Source organism: Lithobates pipiens, unplaced genomic scaffold (assembly GCF_037356315.1).
Source record: "Lithobates pipiens isolate NorthernLeopardFrog02 unplaced genomic scaffold, aLitPip1_a1.2 Scaffold_25, whole genome shotgun sequence".
NCBI classification, from domain to species: domain Eukaryota; kingdom Metazoa; phylum Chordata; class Amphibia; order Anura; family Ranidae; genus Lithobates; species Lithobates pipiens.
Window position 1 is genome coordinate 220,091,002 of NW_027507787.1, and position 21,081 is coordinate 220,112,082.

Genomic DNA, 21,081 nt, shown 5'->3' on the forward strand with positions numbered 1-21,081 from the left:
ATTGGAATGTCTACTTTCCAAAAAGGGGTCATTTGGGGGGCATTTGTACTTTCCTGGCTTGTTAGGGTCTCAAGAATGGAGATAGGCCTTAGTACATCAGATGTGATCTTTTTTTGCAAATCTTTATGATTTGCACCATAGCTTGTAGACTCTATAAATTTCACACAGATCATATAATATGCAAAAATTTGGGTTATTTTTACCAAAGATGTGTAGTAGTATAAATTGTGGCCAAAATTTATGAAGAAAAATTGCTAATTTGCTAAATTTTGTCACAGAAACGAAGAAAAATTCATTTTTTTTCAAAATTTTCGGTCTTTTTTCATTTATAGCGCAGAAAATAAAAAACCGAGAGGTGATCAAATACCACCAAAAGAAAGCTCTATTGGTATGAAGAAAAGGACAAAAAAATCATTTGGTTACAGTGTTGCATGACTGAGTAATTGTCATTCAAAATGTGAGAGCACTGAAAGCTGAAAATTGGTCTGGGACTGAGGGGGGTTTAAGTGCCCAGTAAGCAAGTGGTTAATAGCATATTTACTAAATGACTGTTAAAAAGGTAAAATTTTCTGCTATTCTTTAATGTGTATATAAAATATATTTTTCGGGTCAAGACATCCTGTAATTAGTGTAGATCATGGAATAAATCGAATATCTATCAAATCATTGTGTTTTAAGACTGGCTCTTCCCACCTATATTTTGTATGCATTTTGGTGGGGTTTGTTTTAAAACCTGGATAAGTTCATTGCCACATTATTATAAATCGTATTTTTACAAATTTATTACATACTAATTACATAGTACGGTTGAAAAAAAAAAAAACACAAGTCCATCTAGTTTAACCATTAAAAAATGGCATAAATAAAAAAAACTCCAAATGCAGGTTCCGATACCCACAGTTGATTCAGAGGAAGGAAAGAAACTAAACTAAAAGCATGGTCCAATTTACTCCAGCAGGGGAAAAATCAAGTCCTTCCTGATCCCCAGAAGGGAATCTGATATTACCTGGATCAACAATCTTTTGTGTTTATTACCTATAAATGTCAATATCCAGTTATTTTTTTTTGTGCATTTAGGAATGCATCCAGCTCTCTTTTTGAAACAATCTACTGAGCTGGCCAGCTAAGCTGTCTGTGTAACAAAACTGCAATGGATCGATATTGTGGGAATTAAAGTGGATGTGAGCCTTAACAATGAACTTCTGTTATTTACTCCCTTTTTGGTCTGTTAAATATATAGTTGAAAGCATTTTGTTATGTGTATTTAAAGTGCAAAAATCTTGCCAAAAATAGTGTGTTTGTGTATGTATGTGTGTGTGTGTGTGTGTGTATATATATATATATATATATATATATATATATATATATATATATATATATATATATATATATATATATATATATATATATATATATATATATATATATATATATATATATACACACACACATACACACATACACACATACACACATATACACACACACACACCTGCCACTTTATTAGGAACACCTTGCTAGTACCGGCTGGACTTAGAACTTCCTTCATGCTTCACGGCATAGATTCAGCAAGGCGTTGGAAACATTCCTCAGAGATTTTGGTCCATAGTGACATAATAGCATCACGCAGTTGCTGCAGATTTGTCGGCTGCACTTCTATGATCTACCACATCCCAAAGGTTCTCTATTGGATGAGATGTGGTGACTGTGGAGGCCATTGGAATACAGTGACTTCATTGTCCAGTGGTGAGATGATTGGAGCTTTGTGACATGGTGCATTATCCTGCTGGAAGGAGCCATCAGAAGATGGGTACACTGTAGTCATAAAGGGATGGCCAGGGTCAGCAACAATTCTCAGGCCGTGGAGTTTAAACGATGCTCAGTTGGTACTAAGGGCCCCAAGGCGTGTCAAGAAAAGATCCCCCCCACACTATTACACCACCACCAGCCTGAACCATTTATACAAGGCAGGATGGATCCATGCTTTCATGTTCACGCCAAATTTTGACCCTACCATCTGAATGTCGCAGCTGAAATCAAGACTCCTCAGACCAGGCAAACATTTTTTCAATCTTCTATTGTCCAAATTTTGGTGAGCCTGTGCAAATTGTAGCCTCCGTTTTCTGTTTTTAGCTTACCCGAGTGGCACCCAATTTGGTCTTCTGCTGCTGTAGCCCAACTGTTTCAAGGTTCGATGTGTTGTGTGTTCAGAGATGGTATTCTGCATGCCTTGGTTGTAATGAGTGGTTGAGTTACTGTTGCTTTTCTATCATCTCAAACCACTCTTCCCATTCTCCTGACATAAGGCATTTTATTCTGCACAAAGCACTGGATATTTTCAATTTTTTGGACCATTTTCTGTAAACCTGAGAGATGGTTGTGCGTGAAAATCCCAGTAGATCAGCAGTTTTTGAAGTACTCCGATCAGCCCATCTGTCACCAACAACCATGCCATGTTCAAAGTCGCTTAAATCCCCTATTTTCCCCATTCTGAGGCTGTTTGAACTTTAGTAAGTCGTCTTTACCATGTCAAGATGCCTTAATGCATTGAGTTGCTGCCATGTGATTGGCTGATTATCCATTTGTGTTACCAAGCTATTAAACAGGTGTACCTACTAAAGAGGCTGGCGAGAGTATGTGTGTGTGTGTGTGTGTGTGTGTGTGTGTGTGTGTGTGTGTGTGTATATACAATTGTGCTCATAAGTTTACATACCCTGGCAGAATTTGATTTCTTGGCCATTTTTCAGAGAACATGAATGATAACACATAAAACTCTTCTTTCCCTCATGGTTAGTGTTTGGCTGAAGCCATTTATTATCAATCAACAGTTTTTGCTCTTTTTAAATAACAGAAACTTCCCAAATGACCCTGATCAAAAGTTTACATACCCTGGTGATTTTGGCCTGATAACATGCACACAAGTTGACACAGAGGGGTTTGAATGGCTATTAAAGGTAACCATCCTCACCTGTGATCTGATTGCTTGTGATTAGTGTGTGTGTATGAAAGGTCAATGTGTTTCTGGACTCCTGATACCCTTGCATCTTTCATCCAGTGCTGCACTGACACTTCTTGATTCTAAGTCATGGGGAAAGCAAAAGAATTGTCAAAGGATCTGCGGGAAAAGGTAGTTGAACTATATGAAACAGAAAAGGGATATAAAAAGGATATCCAAGAAGTTGAGAATGCCAATCGGCAGTGTTCAAGCTAATCAAGAACTGGAAAATTAGGGGTTCTGTTGAAACCAAACCACGGTCAGGTAGACCAACAATGACTTCAGGTGAAATACAGGACTCTCTGAAAACATGTGGTGTGGCTGTTTCATGCACAATAAGGAGGCACTTGAAGGATGGGCTGCATGGTCAAGTCGCCAGAAGAAAGCCATTACTATGCAAATGCCCCACTTGCAATACACCAAACAGCACAGAGACCAGCCTCAAACCTTCTGGCACAAAGTAATTTGGAGTGATGAGACTAAAACTGAGCTTTTTGGCCACAACCATAAACGCTACCTTCGGAGAGGAGTCATCAAGGCCTATGATGAAAGGTACACCGTTCCTACTGTGAAACATGGAGGGGAAGACTGCAACTTGACAGTAGTCCAGTATACAGTTATTGACACCCTCCACAAGGAGGAGGGTACGTCACAAAAGGTTATTGCTAAAGAAGGTGGCTGTTCAGAGTGCTGTATCCAAGCATATTAATGGAAAGTTGAGTGGAAGGAAAGAGTGTGGTAGAAAAAGGTACACAAGCAACATGGTTAACGTCAGCCTTGAGAGCAATGTGAAGCAAAGGCTATTCAAGAATCTTGGGGAAGATTCACAAGGAGTGGACTACGGCTGGTATCACTGCTTCAAGAGCCACCACACACATATCCAGGACATGGGCTACAACTGTAGCTTTCCTTGTGTCAAGCCAATCCTGAACCAGAGACGACATCAGAAGCGTATTACCTGGACAAAGGGGTAAAAAACGCTGGACTTTTGCTCAACAGTCCAAAGTACTCTTTTCGGATGAAAGCGAGTTGAGCATTTTATTTGGAAATCAAGGTCCCAGAGTCTGGAGGAAGAGTGGAGAGGCACAGCAGCCAAGATGCATGAGGTCCAGTGTGAAGTTTCCATAGTGATGAATTGGGGATCCATGTCATCTACTGGTGTTGGTCCATTGTCTTTAAGTCCAAAGGCAGTGCAGCCCTCTACCGGGAAATTCTAGAGCACTTAATGTTTCCTTCTGCTGACCAGCTTTATTGAGATGTGGATTTCATTTTCCAGCAGGACTTGACATCTGCCCACACTGCCAAAAGTACCAATACCTGGTTTATTGATCATGGTATCACCGTGCTTGATTGACCAGCAAACTCGCCTTAAACCCCATAGAGAATCTGTGAGGTATTGTCAAGAGGAAGATGAGAAACTAGACCCAACAATGCAGATGAGCTGAAGGTTGCTATATAAAAAACCTGGGCTTCCATAACACCTCAGCAGTGCCATCGTACAATCAACATTTCTGCATTTAAAATCCTTTATTAGTCTTGTGTAATAATCTAGTTTTCTGAGCTACTGAATTTTGGGTTTTCACTAGCTGTAAGCTATAATCGTCAAAATTAAGAGAAACACTTGAAATGTATCACTCTGTGTGTAATGAAGCTTTAGAATAACCAATGTCACCACAAAGCTTCTAATCCACTCCCTGGTCATCTCCCGCCTCGACTACTGCAACTCCCTCCTAATTTGCTTACCTCTAAATAGGCTATCCCCATTTCAGTCCGTAATAAATGCTGCTGCCAGGCTCATCCACCTTACAAAACCGCTCAGCGTCCGCCATACCCCTCTGCCAATCCCTCCATTGGCTGCTACTCAGCCACCGAATTTAATTCAAGCTACTGACTATAACTTGCAAAGCTATCCCCAACCTGTCCCCTAGCTACATCACTAACCTAGTCTCAAAATACCAACCTAATCATTTTCTTCACTCCTCCCAAGACCACCTGCTCTCTAACTCCCTTGTCACCTCATCCCATGCTTGCCTTCAGGACTTCTCCAGAGCCTCTCCTATCCTCTGGAATGCTCTACCCCAGTCTGCCCGATTTTCTCCTACTTTATCCACTTTCAGACGATCCCTGAAAACTCATCTCTTTAGGGAAGCCTATCTGGCCCCCACCTAACAACTGTACATTTATATTCTCAATCAGCACATCGCCCACAGTTATTACCTCTTGTATCTCTTGACCTTCCCTCTTAGATTGTAAGCTCTAAGGATTCCTACTGTAGTAAAGTGTATTGTATTTTTACTGTCTACCTCCAAGTTGTAAAGCGCTATGTAAACTGTTGGCGCTATCCAAATCCTGTATAATAATTAGAATTTCACTTTTTGAATTACTGGAATAAATTAAGTTTTTGATCTGCTTTTGAGATGTGTGTGTGTAGAATATCGATATGTATATATTTTTTTCTTCTACCTTGCCCTACCTTTTTATATGCTTTTAGTCATGCCTGGGTGGACAGTTAGGTCATTGAATGATGAGATGTTATTGTAACAGTTGCTTTGAGTTGAAGGATAGAAAGCTGTCTCCCATCCTCATCGTGTTAGAAGATAATTGCTACATAAATTATGTCTAATGGGAATGAGATGGCTGACAGTCACTAAGAGCACTGGCTCCGTATGATGTTTGGATGCTGTAAATGTAAATTTCACACAAATCTGTTGCCTTTGCCTGTTTCCTGATGGTGTATAATAGACTGTGTCTCTCCTAATGGCTAATTAATGTGTGTTTCTGACAGTTTGCTTTATAAATATGTAAAATATTTTTTTCATTGTTTTTATAAGAAAACGGACACGTAATCAATAATGTCAGACGTGACAGAAATACTGTTGACACACACTTGGGTTGAAGGGACTGGCAGGAGATAAGCACTTCCTGTCAGCACGGGCCCCAACCTGATTAATATTCCATCTATGGCACATCCATTAACAAATGGAATCATTGAACTGTATTGATAGAGCAGGTTAAACATTTCGAAAGTTCTGTTGAACTTTAACTTTCAATATTCATGCTAGCTAATTATGGATTTTATGACTGCATGAATTACGGTTTCTGTGTCATTATAGGCAATTTGTTTGACATCTATTTATTTTCATATTCAGACTATCATATTATTGTGATCCTGTAATGCATTCCATGTTTGCTCTGAGCAGAAGTAAATTTGGAGAGCTTTTCTGTGTAGATCTGTGTTTGATAGTGTATTGTGACCTGTTGTCAATACCCCAGGGTGAAGGAAAAATGATGGCTGTGCTCACATGGTGTCTTCCTAGCAGCCAGCTTTGGGGTTTTCAAATGCTTCATTCTTGGGTTGTTTGTGGACCCGACGTTGCCTGATGTCGTTTTCCACTTGTTGGGAAATTATCTAAAGCTTTGCAATTGCATATTTATGGTTTTTAACCGCTTCAGCCCTGGAAGGATTTGCCCCCTTCCTGACTAGGCCATTTTTTGCGATACAGCACTGCGTCGTTTTAACAGACAATTGCGTGGTCGTGTGATGTTGTACCCAAACAAAATTTATGGAATTTTATTTTCCCCACAAATAGAGCTTTCTTTTGGTGGTATTTGATCACCTCTGCGTTTTTTTTTTTTGTTTTTTTTTCCACTATAAACAAAGTGACAATCTTGAAAAAAACACAAGATTCTGTATTTTTTGCTATTCTAAATATCCCCCCCCCAAAAAAAAAATTCTTCATCAGTTTAGGCCGATATGTATTATACAAATATCATTGTAAAAAAAATCGCAATAAGCATATATTGATTGCTTTGCGCAAAAGTTATAGCGTCTACAAAATAGAGGATAGATTTATAGCATTTTTTTTTCTAGTAATGGCGATGATCTGTGTTTTTTTTTTTTTTTATATCAGGACTGCAACATTGCGACGGACACATACACTTTTGACACTTTTTTGGGACCAGTGACATTTATACAGCGATCAGAGCTAAAAATAGCCACTGATTACTGTATAAATGTCACTGCCAGGGAAGGGGTTAACTGTGTTCCGTATGTGTTTCTAATTGTAGGTGGAATTTGTCTGACTAGTTAGTAGGAACACACTATCTCTCTCCTCTCCCCTGACAGAACCGGGATTTGTGTGTTTACACACACTGATCCCAGTTCTCGCTCTGTCATGAGCGATTGCCCAGTGGTCATCTTGCATGCACATGGGCTACGGGGACTTGCTGTGGGTGCATGCACGTTCCTGCTACAGCATCCTAAAAAGCTGACGTACAGCTACGACGGCTCCCCAGGGGAGCCAACCTGCCGCAGTATAACTGCACGGAAATGCATGGAACTGCATCTGGTGTGAACTGTCCCTAAGGGTGCCATCATTTTTGTCCTTTGCATTTTTAATTTGTTCCATTGTTTAAAATGTATTTTTGAATAAAACATCAAAAGCAAAGTTAGATTTGTAATATATATGGAACACACTTAATAGATGGCAATTAGTTTGGTAGTTTTCAAGTTATTTTAGATAAAATTGATTTTTTTTTTTTGTTTTTTTGTACCTAAAGCAACAATGTCTACCACCGGGTTTACTGGTTGAAGTTGTCCACTATTAGTAACCAGAACAATTTTCAGAATTTCAAGAAGCTTAAGTACAAGATATTTGCTTTAAAATCATCACTTTTTTAATGAGGTTAGATCTTGGTAGCGGAAGCTTTTTTAATTTTACCTGCTTGCTGTAATTAAGTTTTTAATGATTACCTTTAAATGGTTTATACCAGGGATGTGCAATTAGCGGACCTCCAGCTGTTGCAGAACTACAAGTCCCATGAGGCATAGAAAGACTATACAGTCACAAGCATGACACCCCGAGGCAGAGGCATGATGGGACTTGTAGTTTTGCAACAGCTGGAGGTCCGCTAATTGCATATCCCTGATTTATCCCCCAGCGTACCAGCAGCAGAGGCCAGATAGCAGCACAGTGGCTCATACTGTGAAAGCCCATCCAACCCCACCGGGGTATAAGTTCTGGTGAGAGCATTCACATTACCACAGCACTGGGTGGCGCACCAGGGAAGATCGTTTTCTCTGAAGATATTGACACTTTTTGCACTTATCACTTTACTTTATTTCACTGCTACTTGGGACATTGTTACATGGGACATTTTTTCAGTGATCCTAGGACGTGTGTTTGAAAGTTTTTTTTTTTTTTTTGTTTTTTTTTGTTTTTTGTTTTTTCTCACGCGCAATGATGTTTAAACAATAATTTTGAATGAATTTTATAATGTGTAATAGTTATATGCAATTGAATCTATATTCATTTCATTGGCACATTTGTGTTAGCACATGGTTAGCACATGTTTAACACATTAATTATCACCACTTTTTAATTATTAATATTTCAGCACCGAATTAGTGTTTTTTGCTACACAATAATATGTTTTGCACATAGATCACCATATAAACTAGTTTTATTTCCTTGTCATAGACAGGTTATAATATATATCAGGTATACAATATTTTGGGTTTAGCGCCATAACCTATCATTCACACTTCTAAACAAGTCCCATGAGGCATAGCAAGACTATACAGCCACAAGCATGACACCCAGAGGCAGAGGCATGATGGGACTTGTAGTTTTGCAACAGCTGGAGGTCCGCTAATTGCATATCCCTGGTTTATACCTTCTCTCTTGATGTCTCACATATTATTTCTTCTTGGGTCATATTGGGTGTATTTTTTATTTTTTTTATAATCTACTGAATGGTCATACTTGAATTGTGACCGAATCATTTTTGGGAGTAGAATAGTCTGCAAACAGTTGTGGCTATTTTGAGGCGTTTTTAAATAGCGGTCATGGAAACACCTTAGAAAAACATCATATTCTAATATACCTATATTTTGCACCTGTAGGAGCCTGCTCAGATCAGTCTTTTTTTTTTTGTTTTTTTTGTTTTTTTTCTTTTTTTTTTATCGCATTATGTTTTTTTTTTATTCATTATTGAATAAGAATATTCTTAGTTTAAAAGAAAATAAACACTTGTAGTGTAAATCTTTTTAATCTGCAAAAAACTTTGAATGATATTACTCCATACCATAAATATAAAATAAGAGAGAGACATATAAAAGGGATCTGCATATATGATCAAACCTGAGGCTTGATAGTAAAACGGAAGAAAACGGAAGCAGAATGCCTAGGTCGCAATGAAATGTTCCCATCAATTAAGTGTGTGACAATATCTTCTCTTGGATTAACTCGTATGTCAAGTAGATGGGCAGGACCTCGTGTAGGTACTTTTGAGAAATCAGCAAATGTTTAATCTGTTGATGTGCAGCTTGTCATACATTATGCAGGAAGCACTCAGCCAAAACCCTTCAGCCAGCTGGGCATCTGTCACTCTTGTGGTTAAAAGACACAATGCAGCATTTTTTTTGTGCTGTAGACAGGGCCACCATCAAGGGGGTACAGCCAATACAACTGTAAGGGGTCCGAGGGGCGCGCTCAGGCCAGAAAAAGGCAGGATGGGTGAAGGGGAGCCCGTGTTGTGCACTATAGAAACGATCTTGCAGCTTCTGCTGCTCTGTGTCATTGAGCTCAGACATCAAGCTTCTTACTGCCACCTCTGGCTAACATGTGCACGTGCACCCCTCGTGTGAGCTGCCTGTATTGCATTCCTCTGTCAGCAACATGTCAGATTTGTGAAAATGAGCTGGGACTAGGTAGAAAGATTTCCTTTACAAGTAGAGGCTGTCAAGGAAAGGGAGGGTGATGTTTGTGTACAGGAAGGAGCCAGAGGCTTGTGTCTTTACAGATTTGTGGGGAGCTGACATATATACAGGTGTGAGGGGGGGCTGACATACCTACAGGTGTGTGGGGGGGCTGGCATACATACAGGATTGAGGGGGGTGGATTAGGTGGGATGGCCTGTGGGCAAGCCCTGTGGAATGTTGGTGGTCAGGCCTGGGGGGGGGGGGGGGGGGGCAGGCCCAGGCCTAAAGCTGTGTAAGGGGCCTAAAAAATTTTGTTGGCTGCCCTGAACTGCAATCCTCTTCCTGTAAATTTTCACAGTTGACAAGGTTGCTGCTGTTTTACAATTTCTTAATCAATATAAAACCAATTATCCATTTTTATTTTTATTTTTATTTTTTAAATTATTCACATGGGAAAGTGAGCATTTGTGTGTTGGCAGTGGGCTGGTGTGTGCTCGCTTCCATCTTCCTTCTCTTCCCTTCCCCACCCTCTCTTCCCTTCTCTTCCCTTCCCTCTCTTCTTCCCTCTCTTCTTCCCTCTCTTCTTCCCTCTCTTCTTCCCTCTCTTCTTCCCTCTCTTCTTCCCTCTCTTCTTCCCTCTCTTCTTCCCTCTCTTCTTCCCTCTCTTCTTCCCTCTCTTCTTCCCTCTCTTCTTCCCTCTCTTCCCTTCCCTCTCTTCTTCCCTCTCTTCCCTTCCCTCTCTTCCCTTCCCTCTCTTCCCTTCCCTCTCTTCCCTTCCCTCTCTTCCCTTCCCTCTCTTCTTCCCTCTCTTCCCTTCCCTCTCTTCCCTTCCCTCTCTTCCCTTCCCTCTCTTCCCTTCCCTCTCTTCCCTTCCCTCTCTTCCCACCCCTCCCACCCCTCCCTTCCTTCCCACCCCTCCCTTCCCTCCCTTCCTCCCCCCCCCTCCCTTCCCCTCTCCCTCCCTCCCTCCCTTCCCTTCCCCCCTCCCTCCCTCCCTTCCCTTCCCCCCTCCCTCCCTCCCTTCCCTTCCCCCCTCCCTCCCTCCCTCCCTCCCTCCCTCCCTCCCTCCCTCCCTCCCTCCCTTCCCCCCTCCCTCCCTCCCTTCCCTTCCCCCCTCCCTCCCTCCCTCCCTCCCTCCCTCCCTTCCCCCCTCCCCTCCCTCCCTCCCTTCCCCCCTCCCCTCCCTCCCTCCCTCCCTCCCTCCCTCCCTCCCCTCCCTCCCTCCCTCCCCTCCCTCCCTCCCTCCCTCCCTCCCTCCCTCCCTTGTATGTATGTGTGTGTGTGTGTGTGTGTGTGTGTATATATATATATATATATATATATATATATATATATATATATATATATATATATATTCTGTCTGCATATGTACAAGTTGGCTATGAATATTTTTGAACCGAATCATATTTTATTTTGGCTCAGATTTGAGATCAGCATGTTGAAGTTGTCACTGATTTTATGTCTTATTTTTTTTCAGGCACTGGGAAGCTTTTACTTTCTTCATGAGTCATTAAAGAACGTATATCAGTATGACTTTAAAGGTAAGCCTTTTGGTTTGTTTGATTCTTGATTTGCTATAGTTAATTCACAGCTTAGAAAATCATGATCCTGCTCAGTAACCACTTTAAATTAGCGTGGGATTAATCTGGCAAAACAAAAAAAAAGTTATTTCTTTATCGTACATCATAGGACACAGAGCCTTAAGTAATTATTTAATGGGTTATGGGCCACCTTTTCAGGTTTTGACACTGGTATACCCAATCAAGGAAGTTCACTCCCTATATAACCCTGCCTCCTTCCAGGAGCATATCATTTTTTTTTCGTCCGTGTCTAAGGTGTTGGTCACGAGTGAATATGTGCTCTGAGGAGCTCCAGGAGGGATCCATGCTGGATTTAAAAAAAACCTCCACAACTGGATCCATCCATGCCACTGCGGACACAGGATGGTACCCGGGCCTCGCATAAGAAGAACAAGGTTTTGCCTGTAAAGCTTCCCTTTGAGGGCTGGACCCTAGGAACCAGGTCTCTTTTTGGTCTTGCTACATTACCTAAAGTTGTCTTGAGGGGTGCAATACAGGTCCAAAGGAGTGGAACCCCTATTAAAAGGGACCCGGTCTTTTAAGGTTTAACTACGCTGCCCGCCGTGATGGGTGATGTTTTGGATCTGCTATTGTAGCAGTATCTTGCAGCGAGATTAATGTAAGGGGAGAAGCCTAGGAACTATAAAAAGTCCACATATGCTTTTATATAGTACTCGGACATAAAGAAAAAGGAAAATCCGCGTGGCACAGGTCAACCAAGATGGTTTAATAAAAATACCTTACAAAAAAAATGTAGGGTATATAGTAAAAGTGATTACGAAAATTGCCATAAAAGCAATATGGGAAGCAGGAGGTGCGTTTTCGACTGAATAGTCTTCGACTGGGGCTTTACTTTATGTCCGAGTATTGATGGTTACCCTCTGACTATCACCTATTGTGTGGACCGGCCCTTGCTGCCTCCCTGGAATCATCTATTTGGGATTATCTTTCAACCGTGAGTGGCTTGGAGTCAGTCGTTGTATTACCATCCATTTTGGCACCTTATTACTGGGGATTCAGCATTATAAGCGTATTAGACGCACTGTCGTATGCTGTGTGTGTCCACCTGGCATGGTAAGAGTACACATCTTCACATTTGTGTATCTTTCAGATGTTTACCAGTGTATATTTGATCCATCCGCATCTCTGATTCATCCATCTTGACCACATGTTTTCTGCTTCAGTTGTAGACTGAAGAGAGTTTTCCATTCATTGGACACTTTACACGTGGACATTTGGTTATTGGACTATTGTGGTTCATTATAACTACTCCATATTTTTTGGTGTATGTTTTTATGTCACATAAATTCATGTTTAATTTTAGTTTCATTTTGGTTTATTTGAGTTGACTTAATTGTCATTTCACCCAGTCACATTTGTTTAGCGCTGCGTTCTCGACCTAGTAAAGTCTCTCTTAAAACTGCTAAAAAAGCTGGAGTATTTGGGTCAGCTCATAGATACAGCCCAGAAAAAGGGTGTTCTTGCCCAAGCAAGAAACAACTCCATAAGAGAGTTGGCGCGGATGTTGAGGTCAAAAGTAGATTTCCCCATTCACCTTTGCATGAGATTGTTAGAAAGGATGGTGGCGTTATTCAAAGCAATTCCCTATGCCCAGTTCCATTTCAAGACTGTTGCAAAACAGTATTCTGTTTGCTTGGAACAAAACAATCCAAGCTTTGGACTTGCCAATACGGCTGTCCCCAAGGGTGTTCCAAAGCCTCAATTTGTGGTTACTAAAGAATCTGCTAAAAGGTAAATCCTTCAGACCACTTGTCTTCTCTGTCATTACTACTTTCCAGATAACTGTCTAAGGACAGTGTTCAAGAACTGAAAGAGCCTTGCCAATCAACATCCTAGAGATTCAGGCAGTGCGGCTGGCCCTGAAAGCTTGGGCTTCCAAGTTAAGGGATTGTCCTGACAGGATGCAATCTGTTAATGCCATCACTGTGGCCTATATCAATCACCAAGGGGGCACCAAGAGTCTCTCCGTGCAGAGAGAGGTGAACCATATTCTAACTTGGGCACGGAATATTTCTTTCTGCCCATCGGCAGTCTTCATTCCTCGAATAGAAAATTGGCACAGGGACTACTTAAGTCGCCAGCAGCTTATTCCCAGGGGAATGGTTTCTTCACCCCGACATATGTTCAGGCTGTTTGTCAGAGATGGGGGACTCCGGATGTAGATCTTCTAGCGTCCATTTCAGCATAAAGTTAGTCAACTTTGTGTCCAGAACAAAGGATTAATTTGCATGCAGAACAGATGCGTTGGTGATACCATAGCATCAGTTCTCACAGCTCTATGTCTTCCCCCTATTCAATTGCTGCCTTGAATTCTTTGCAGGATCAAGCTGGAAAGAAAACCGGTAATTCTGGCAGTACCAGCATGGCACAGAAGGTCATGGTATGCAGGTATCATAAAGATGGTAGTGGAGGGTCCGTGGTCCCTTCCACTAAGGCCAGACCTGTTCTCACAGGGGCCGATATTCCATCCTACTTTACAAACGCTAAATTTGCTTAAAAGGGAAAAATCTGCACCAACCGCTGATAATTGATTAACGAGGTACAAATGACCTCAAATAAACACAATGTGCAACAATGTACAAAGGTATGTGGGGAAAAAAAGGTGATGAAACATTGCTAGTTTCTGCAACTAAAAATCCTTTTTTTCTTCTTTAAGTTACCCAATGACTGAATCCATAAATAACTAAACAGTGTTATGTGAATAAATTAAACAAATGTCCACAGCGTATGAACACATTCCTCTTTCATTCCCTGCAAAGGTAAAGCATAATGGACTACTATGCATCGCATAGTAGTCCATTATGTGTCACTTACCTGACACAGGAGCCAGCGAAGTCACTGCTGTCCCCTGTAGTTCCGAGCGTCCATCTTCTTGGTGGGTCTCGCTGCTCCGGCGCTGTGATTCGCCGGAGCAGCGATGACGTCACTTCCGCGCATGCGCACGGGAGCTGACACTCGCAGCATATCGCCGCGATCTGCGGCTTACCCAGTGCGCCTGCGCGCCACTGTCTACGGCACATGCGCCGTAGACAGCGGTGGCTGTCTTCAGGTATTAGGAGATTTTTCTTGGACCTACAGGTAAGCCTTAATCTAGGCTTACCTGTAGGTCAAAGTTGTTTGTAAGGGTTTACAACTACTTTAATGGTGGCTATGTTTATAAGTCCATATTTCTTGCAGGGTCAAAGCAAAAAACTTCAAAGAATTCCTTCCCAAATGGTGGAAAATAAACAAACTTTAACTGAACGGCAACAGTTTTTTTCTTTGCTCTATTTCTTCTAATACAGCATCCGCATGTAATCCTGCAAGCGATATATGAAAATGACCAAATGGCCACTTACCAGATCCAAGGATCAAATGGGCATATATCAGAATGAACCCTCCACACCTAGCGATATCCCACTCTCTTCCTCAGCAAGGACAATCTGCTCTCCAATCAAAGGTGATCACTCTCCTGCTTCATGCTCAGCTGTTTTTCTATCCACACTACTCGCCTTGCTTCAATGGCTGTGAGTGCGCCAAAAATCTTCCTCCATCCACCATATAGGGCAAAAAAAAATTATATAGTGCAATAGGTTTTAACACATCAAAGCTTCTTAAAAAGCCCACACATGGCCAACAACCAAAGGGGTATGTAAAAAAACACAGCAACACTACAGCATACAAAAACGTTTTTTTTTTTTCTTAAAGGTAAAAAAAAGCAGCGTATCGCTATAAACTTCTATATGTTCAGCTGCTCATGCATGACTGTACTGTATGTCTGGTCCTTGGCTCAACCTGACGCATTTCTCTTTACAAAGCATCTACTGGGAAAGGAAAAGCTCAATTTAACTGCCTGGCTATTGAAACTCACATTCTGAAGAAACGTGGGCTTTCCGGGTCAGATATTGTCCTGCCATTGTTTTTTTTCCAAAACCATTTTCCAGGGAAGAAAAGTTACTACATTGTCTTGATGTGGTGAGAGCAGTGAGAATCTATTTAAAGACAACTGCTCAGATTCTTAAGACTGATGTCGTATTTATTCTGTCAGAGAATTCTAAGATGGGACAGGCAGCGTCGAGATCCACTGTTGCCAAGTGGATTCGGCAAGTTATAATTCTTACTTATAATTTAAGTGGTAAGCTTCCCCTTTTCAAGTTGAGGTGCACTCTTCCAGGGCGGTTAGTGCTTCTTGGGAAGTACCATATTTATCGGCGTATAACACACACTTTTTTCCCCCTAAAATCAGGGGGAAATCGGGGGCGTGCGTGTTATACGCCGATCCCCCGCTGTTTCTATCCCCTTCTGCCGCTCTCTGCGGCTTCCGGGTATTCTCGGCTATCTTCGGCCGTTCTCGGCCATTTTCAGCCGTTCTCGGTGACTTTCGGAAAGCCACAGAGAATGGGTGAGTGTGGCCGAAAATAGGCGGGAACAGCCGAAAACACCCGAAGGCAACCGAGAACTACCGAGTGCCGCCAAGATACACAGGACATCCGCTCTGTATCTCGGCTGCACCATTTTTAAACGGCAAACACACTGACTGGCAAGGCTGCAAATGACTGGCAAGGCTGCAAATGACTGGCAAGGCTGCAAATGACTGGCGGCAAATTACTGAGAAGGCTGCAATGGAAGGCGGCAAATTACTGAGAAGGCTGCAATGGAAGGCGGCAAATTACTGACAAGGCTGCAATGGAAGGCGGCAAATTACTGACAAGGCTGCAATGGAAGGCGGCAAATTACTGACAAGGCTGCAATGGAAGGCGGCAAATTACTGACAAGGCTGCAATGGAAGGCGGCAAATTACTGACAAGGCTGCAATGGAAGGCGGCAAATTACTGACAAGGCTGCAATGGAAGGCGGCAAATTACTGACAAGGCTGCAATGGAAGGCGGCAAATTACTGACAAGGCTGCAATGGAAGGCGGCAAATTACTGACAAGGCTGCAATGGAAGGCGGCAAATTACTGACAAGGCTGCAATGGAAGGCGGCAATTGACACTGACAAGGCTGCAATGGAAGGCTGCAATTGACACTGACAAGGCTGCAATGGAAGGCTGCAATTGACATTGACAAGGCTGCATTGATGGGCATTTAAATGTAAGTTTTTTTTTTTCCTTAAACTTCCCTCCTAAAAGTTTTTTTCTTTTAAATTCCCTCCTAAATTTGGGGTGCATGTTATATGCCGATAAATACGGTATATCACCAGGTCTCCATGGCTCAGATCTGTAAGGCCGCAACTTTGTCTTTAGTGCATACATTCACAAAATGTTATCAGGTGGATGAAAGGAGGTATGAGGATATCGCCTTCGGGTGCAGTGTGCTGTAGGCAGCAGTATAAGCCCTCAAGTGTGGGAATACCCTGCGGGTTTTCTCTCCCTCCCCTCAAGTAGCATTGCTATGGGACGTCCCATTAAGTAATTGCTTAAGGCTCTGTGTCCCATGATGTACCATAAAGAATATAGAATTTTTATTACAGCTTACCTGTAAAATCCTTTTCTTGGAGTACATCATGGGGCACAGAGGTCCCTCCACTCTTTTGGGTTTTAAGTATATTTCTTTGCTACAAAAACTGATGTGCTCCTGCAAGGAGGAGGGGTTATATAGGGAGTGATTGGGTACATCGGTGTCAACACCTGAAGGTGGCCTATAACCCATTAAGTAATTACTTAAAGTGGTTGTAAACCCTTACAACACACTTTGACCTACAGGTAACCCTAGATTAAGGCTTACCTGTAGGTCCAAGAAATATCTCCGAGATATTTACCGAAAGACAGGCACCGCTGTCCACGGCGCCATAGACAGCGGCGCGCACTGAGCGCGGCACCGTCAATGGCAAATATGCTGCACGTGGCGGCTCCCGTGCGCATGCGCGGGGAGTGACGTCATCGTGGCTTCACCAAATGACAGCTGCGGAGCAGCGAGACATACAGAGAAGATGGATGCGCCAGACTACAGGGGACAGCCGTGACATCGCTGGCTCCTGTGTCAGGTAAGTGACACATAATGGACTACTATGCGATGCGTAGTAGTCCATTATGCTTTACCTTTGCAGGGAATGAAAGAGGAAGTAAACTCATCAGGGTTTACTTCCTCTTTAAGGATCTGTGTCCCATGATGTACTCCAATAAAAGGATTTTACAGGTAAGCGGTAATAAAAAGCCTATGTTTTGTGATTTCACAGTGGGTAAATATCCAACAGGTAATCTTCATTATACTATTTGAAATTCTGAACCGTTTCATTGTGGCCCGCAACCAGTTAACAAATTGCTTAAATGGCCAACGCTCTTCAAAAGGTCGAGCACCCCTGATTTTTAAATCAATTTGTTGAGTGCTGATGCCATTCACTATTTGAAAATGCTCTTGCCTGGCTTTCTCAGCCTGGGTTAAGTACTACAGTCTTAATATCTTATCTGCATAATTGTTCTAGTCTATTGTAAAAAGTACTACAGTCACTGGATCAGCAGATCAGCCTGCCACCTTGCATACCCTCACCATTTCTCCCACTACAGGTTTCCTTTAATCCCCGATCCATGGAAGGGCAGCTTCTGTTTAGTTAAATTTTTCTGCAAGCCCCAGGCAAAAAGAGGCAGTCCATTTTATTTTATATAAAGTAAATGGATGTGATTGAAGTTCTCAGTGGTAATTCAGTGAAATAATGTCACTTACTTCTAAAGCTCTCACTGACATTTCTTCAAGATTACATGAAAAAAGAAAATTGGTTGTTTTCCAAATTAGTCACCTACGATATTTATGACTGGCTCATTTCTTTAACACGTCCCATTGTAAATGGTCCGGCCAGACCACATTAATCGGCCCTTTACATCACATTAATTTGAAATGTCATGGAATGGCAATAACTGTGAAATGAACTAATTGGCTCCATTTATACTGTTTCATTAATGTATTTTTTTCCTTAGCCATGGAAAGCCAAATTACCTCTGTTCTTATAATTGAGGGTACCGGGTCTCACCACTCTTAAGATAGTTGAGTGACATTTCTGAGACATAGCATTTGTACGTTTTACTGACATCAATCACTTTTTTTTTTTTTTTCTACTTGTACAAGAAGCCTCAATCATCTGTAATGCTGAGTAAAATAACATTGTTTAACAATATTAAAAAGCCATTAAGATTTTATTGTATTTCTTGGTAACAAAGTTGATTTTTTTATTTTTTTTCAGCTCCCTTCGACAGTACATAATTTTGAAAAACACGTTTTTTTTCCATTCTTTCAACTTTGAAGTCCAGCTAAATCTTTTATTTTGGATAGAGCAAAGAAGGGTTAAAACCTCTGTAATGTGTTTTTTTTATTTATTTTTTTTTTTATATCTGTGTTCCTCTTAGCCCTTGTACACACGGTCAGACATTCTGACAACCAAATCCGTTGGATTTTGTCTGAAACTGTTGCATACCCACGGTCGGACAAAGTTGTCGGAAAATCCGATTGTACATAACGTGATGACGTTATTTCGTTACAACGGGACTACGTTCAGGCTAGTAGCCAATAGCTTTGGTCTAGGAATTTGATCTGAGCATGCGTGGCACTTTGTCCGTCGGAGTAGGCTACACATGATCGGAGTATGTCCGATCGGAGCATTTGTCGGAAAATTTTACGGACAAGTTGGAAAACTTGGTCCGTCGGAGACCACACACAGTCGGAATATCCGACAAAACAGTCCGATAGGACACATTCCGTCGGAATCTCCGATCGTGTGTACAAGGGCTTAGAGAGCTTTAACCTTGTGTCAGGGAAGGAAGTGAAGGAAATTTCCCTCCAACAAAGGGTAAGAATTTCCTCCTAAGTGACTATAAAATAGCCTGATGTGAAAACCAAACAAATAAATTCAGAGTAGCAGCCAACATAAGTAAATGTCAATCATGAGGCTACTGTCCAATTCCCAATCTTCTACTTGGCGTGTCGGACACGGCTGAGGTATGCAGTAATGGCGGTGGATAGGAACAAGCAGTATTCTCCCTCTTTGTTAAATATGTCCTCCTTGGACTCCTCCGCGCTCCTCCATTTGCAACTGCTGTACAACACTCTGTTCACTGCAGAGTCCATAACGCTATATTTTTATGGTTTGAGGGAAGCCTTGCTGAGTGGAGTTCGCCTTGCCAGAGCTTTTGCACTTGTTTGAAGTTTTCCTTCATCTGACTACCCTTGCTTACTTTTACACTTTCAAATCTAAAAGTTCCCAGTTCCTCTTTGAGTATTCTTTGGGTTAAATGACAATTGGACACCTCGAGGATGCCTTCTGGCATTTTACTAACTTTTCGGTGACTTAAAGTGGGGTGCCCCCTAAAAAAAAAAAAAAAATGTAAAAGTTAGCAGCTACAAATACTGCAGCTGCTGACTTTTAATAATCAGACACCCGTCCCAGGGTCCAGAGATGCGGGGGAACGAAGCCCCCCCCCCCCCCTCATCCCCGCGCCGCTCGCGGCGCTGTCATTTGTACTGTGGGCATCCGACTGTGGCTTTGCAGCCGGGCACCCACTGCGCATGCGCGAGCGGTGCAGCGCGCCGTGATATGCCGCACAGTCATCTGGGACACGTGACAAGTCCCAGATGACCATGCGGCGCCAAGGGCAAGTGATGTCACCAGCCCAGGCAATGAAGGAGGCAGACTACGAGGGACCCCCTAGCAACAGGCATTTAGAGGTGAGTAAAAAAAAATAATTCCTTTTTTTTTTTTTCTTTTTTTTATGAATTTTAAGCAATTTTTTTTTGATGGCAACACCACTTTAAAGTAGAAGTCCAGCCTAAACCTACTGGCAGCCACATTCCAAGACTGATCTATCTAAACCTGTAAAGCCAAAATTGCTATATGTACCTTTTCTGCAGCCAATCCAGTTCGGTCTCCAGCGGCAGATGCTGTGTGGATGAGACCGCCAACAACGGCTGTGAAATCCCTGGTAAGTGACATCACCCATAGACTTACTATATGGCTTCTGTTGTCTGCCTCTTCTGCACACAGAGAGGCTGCCCCTGACATCTCAATTTGGGACCGGAGCGGCTGCAGAAAAGCCATGTATAGCGTTTTTTTTTTTTTTTTTTTGCTTTACAGGGTTAGATTAATCTTAGAATGTGGCTGTCAGTAAATTTAGAGTTTCCGGCTGAATTTTTCTTTAACCACTTGCCGACCAGCCACCACAGTTGTACTGCGGCAGAAAGGCATTGCTGGGCGAAACTATGCTATGCTGCATCGCTTCTCCCTGTGGCTACTAGGGGCACACGCCTGTGCCCATTGCTCGCCCCCTGAGCCGATGCGAGTGCCCGGCGGTCACGATCACCAATGGGCTCCTGTGATCACTGCTTACACATGGAGAACTGGGATCTGTGTAAACTCTAAACACACAGTTTCCGGTTCTCTGAGGGGAGAAGAGAACAGATTCTCTGTTCGTACAGAGTATGAGCAGCCATCTGTCATCTCCCCTGCACAGTCCCACACCCCTTCAGTTAGAACACACACAGGGAACACAACCCCTTGATCGCCCCCTAGTGTTAACCCCTTCCCTGCCAGTGAAATTTTTTACAGTAATCAATGCATTGTTATAGCACTGATCGCTGTATAAATGCCAGTGGTCCCAAAAAGGTGTCAAAGTTGTTAACACTAGGGGGCGATCAAGGAGTTGTGTTCCCTGTGTGTGTTCTGAAGGGGGGTGGGACCTCTTTTAGGGCTGGCTCACACTGCTGTTAATTCTATTACAAATTTGAGCCGTTGCGATCGCTCAAATTCACAAATCATTTAAATAATATAGTTTTCCATTAGTGCCATTCACATCAATGCGTTGCAAATCTAAGCTGCGT

The 21,081-nt window shown here is 42.2% G+C and overlaps 1 protein-coding gene across 1 annotated transcript in view; it reads left to right on the forward strand.

Moving 5' to 3' along the window:
• The window catches only part of INPP5A (inositol polyphosphate-5-phosphatase A), a 633,009-nt gene that overhangs the window by 336,880 nt on the left and 275,048 nt on the right, over positions 1-21,081 (forward strand). The window contains exon 5 of the mRNA XM_077453801.1: positions 11,176-11,239. Within this exon, the coding sequence (XP_077309927.1) occupies positions 11,176-11,239 (64 nt within the window). The remainder of the gene's footprint in view (positions 1-11,175; positions 11,240-21,081) is intronic.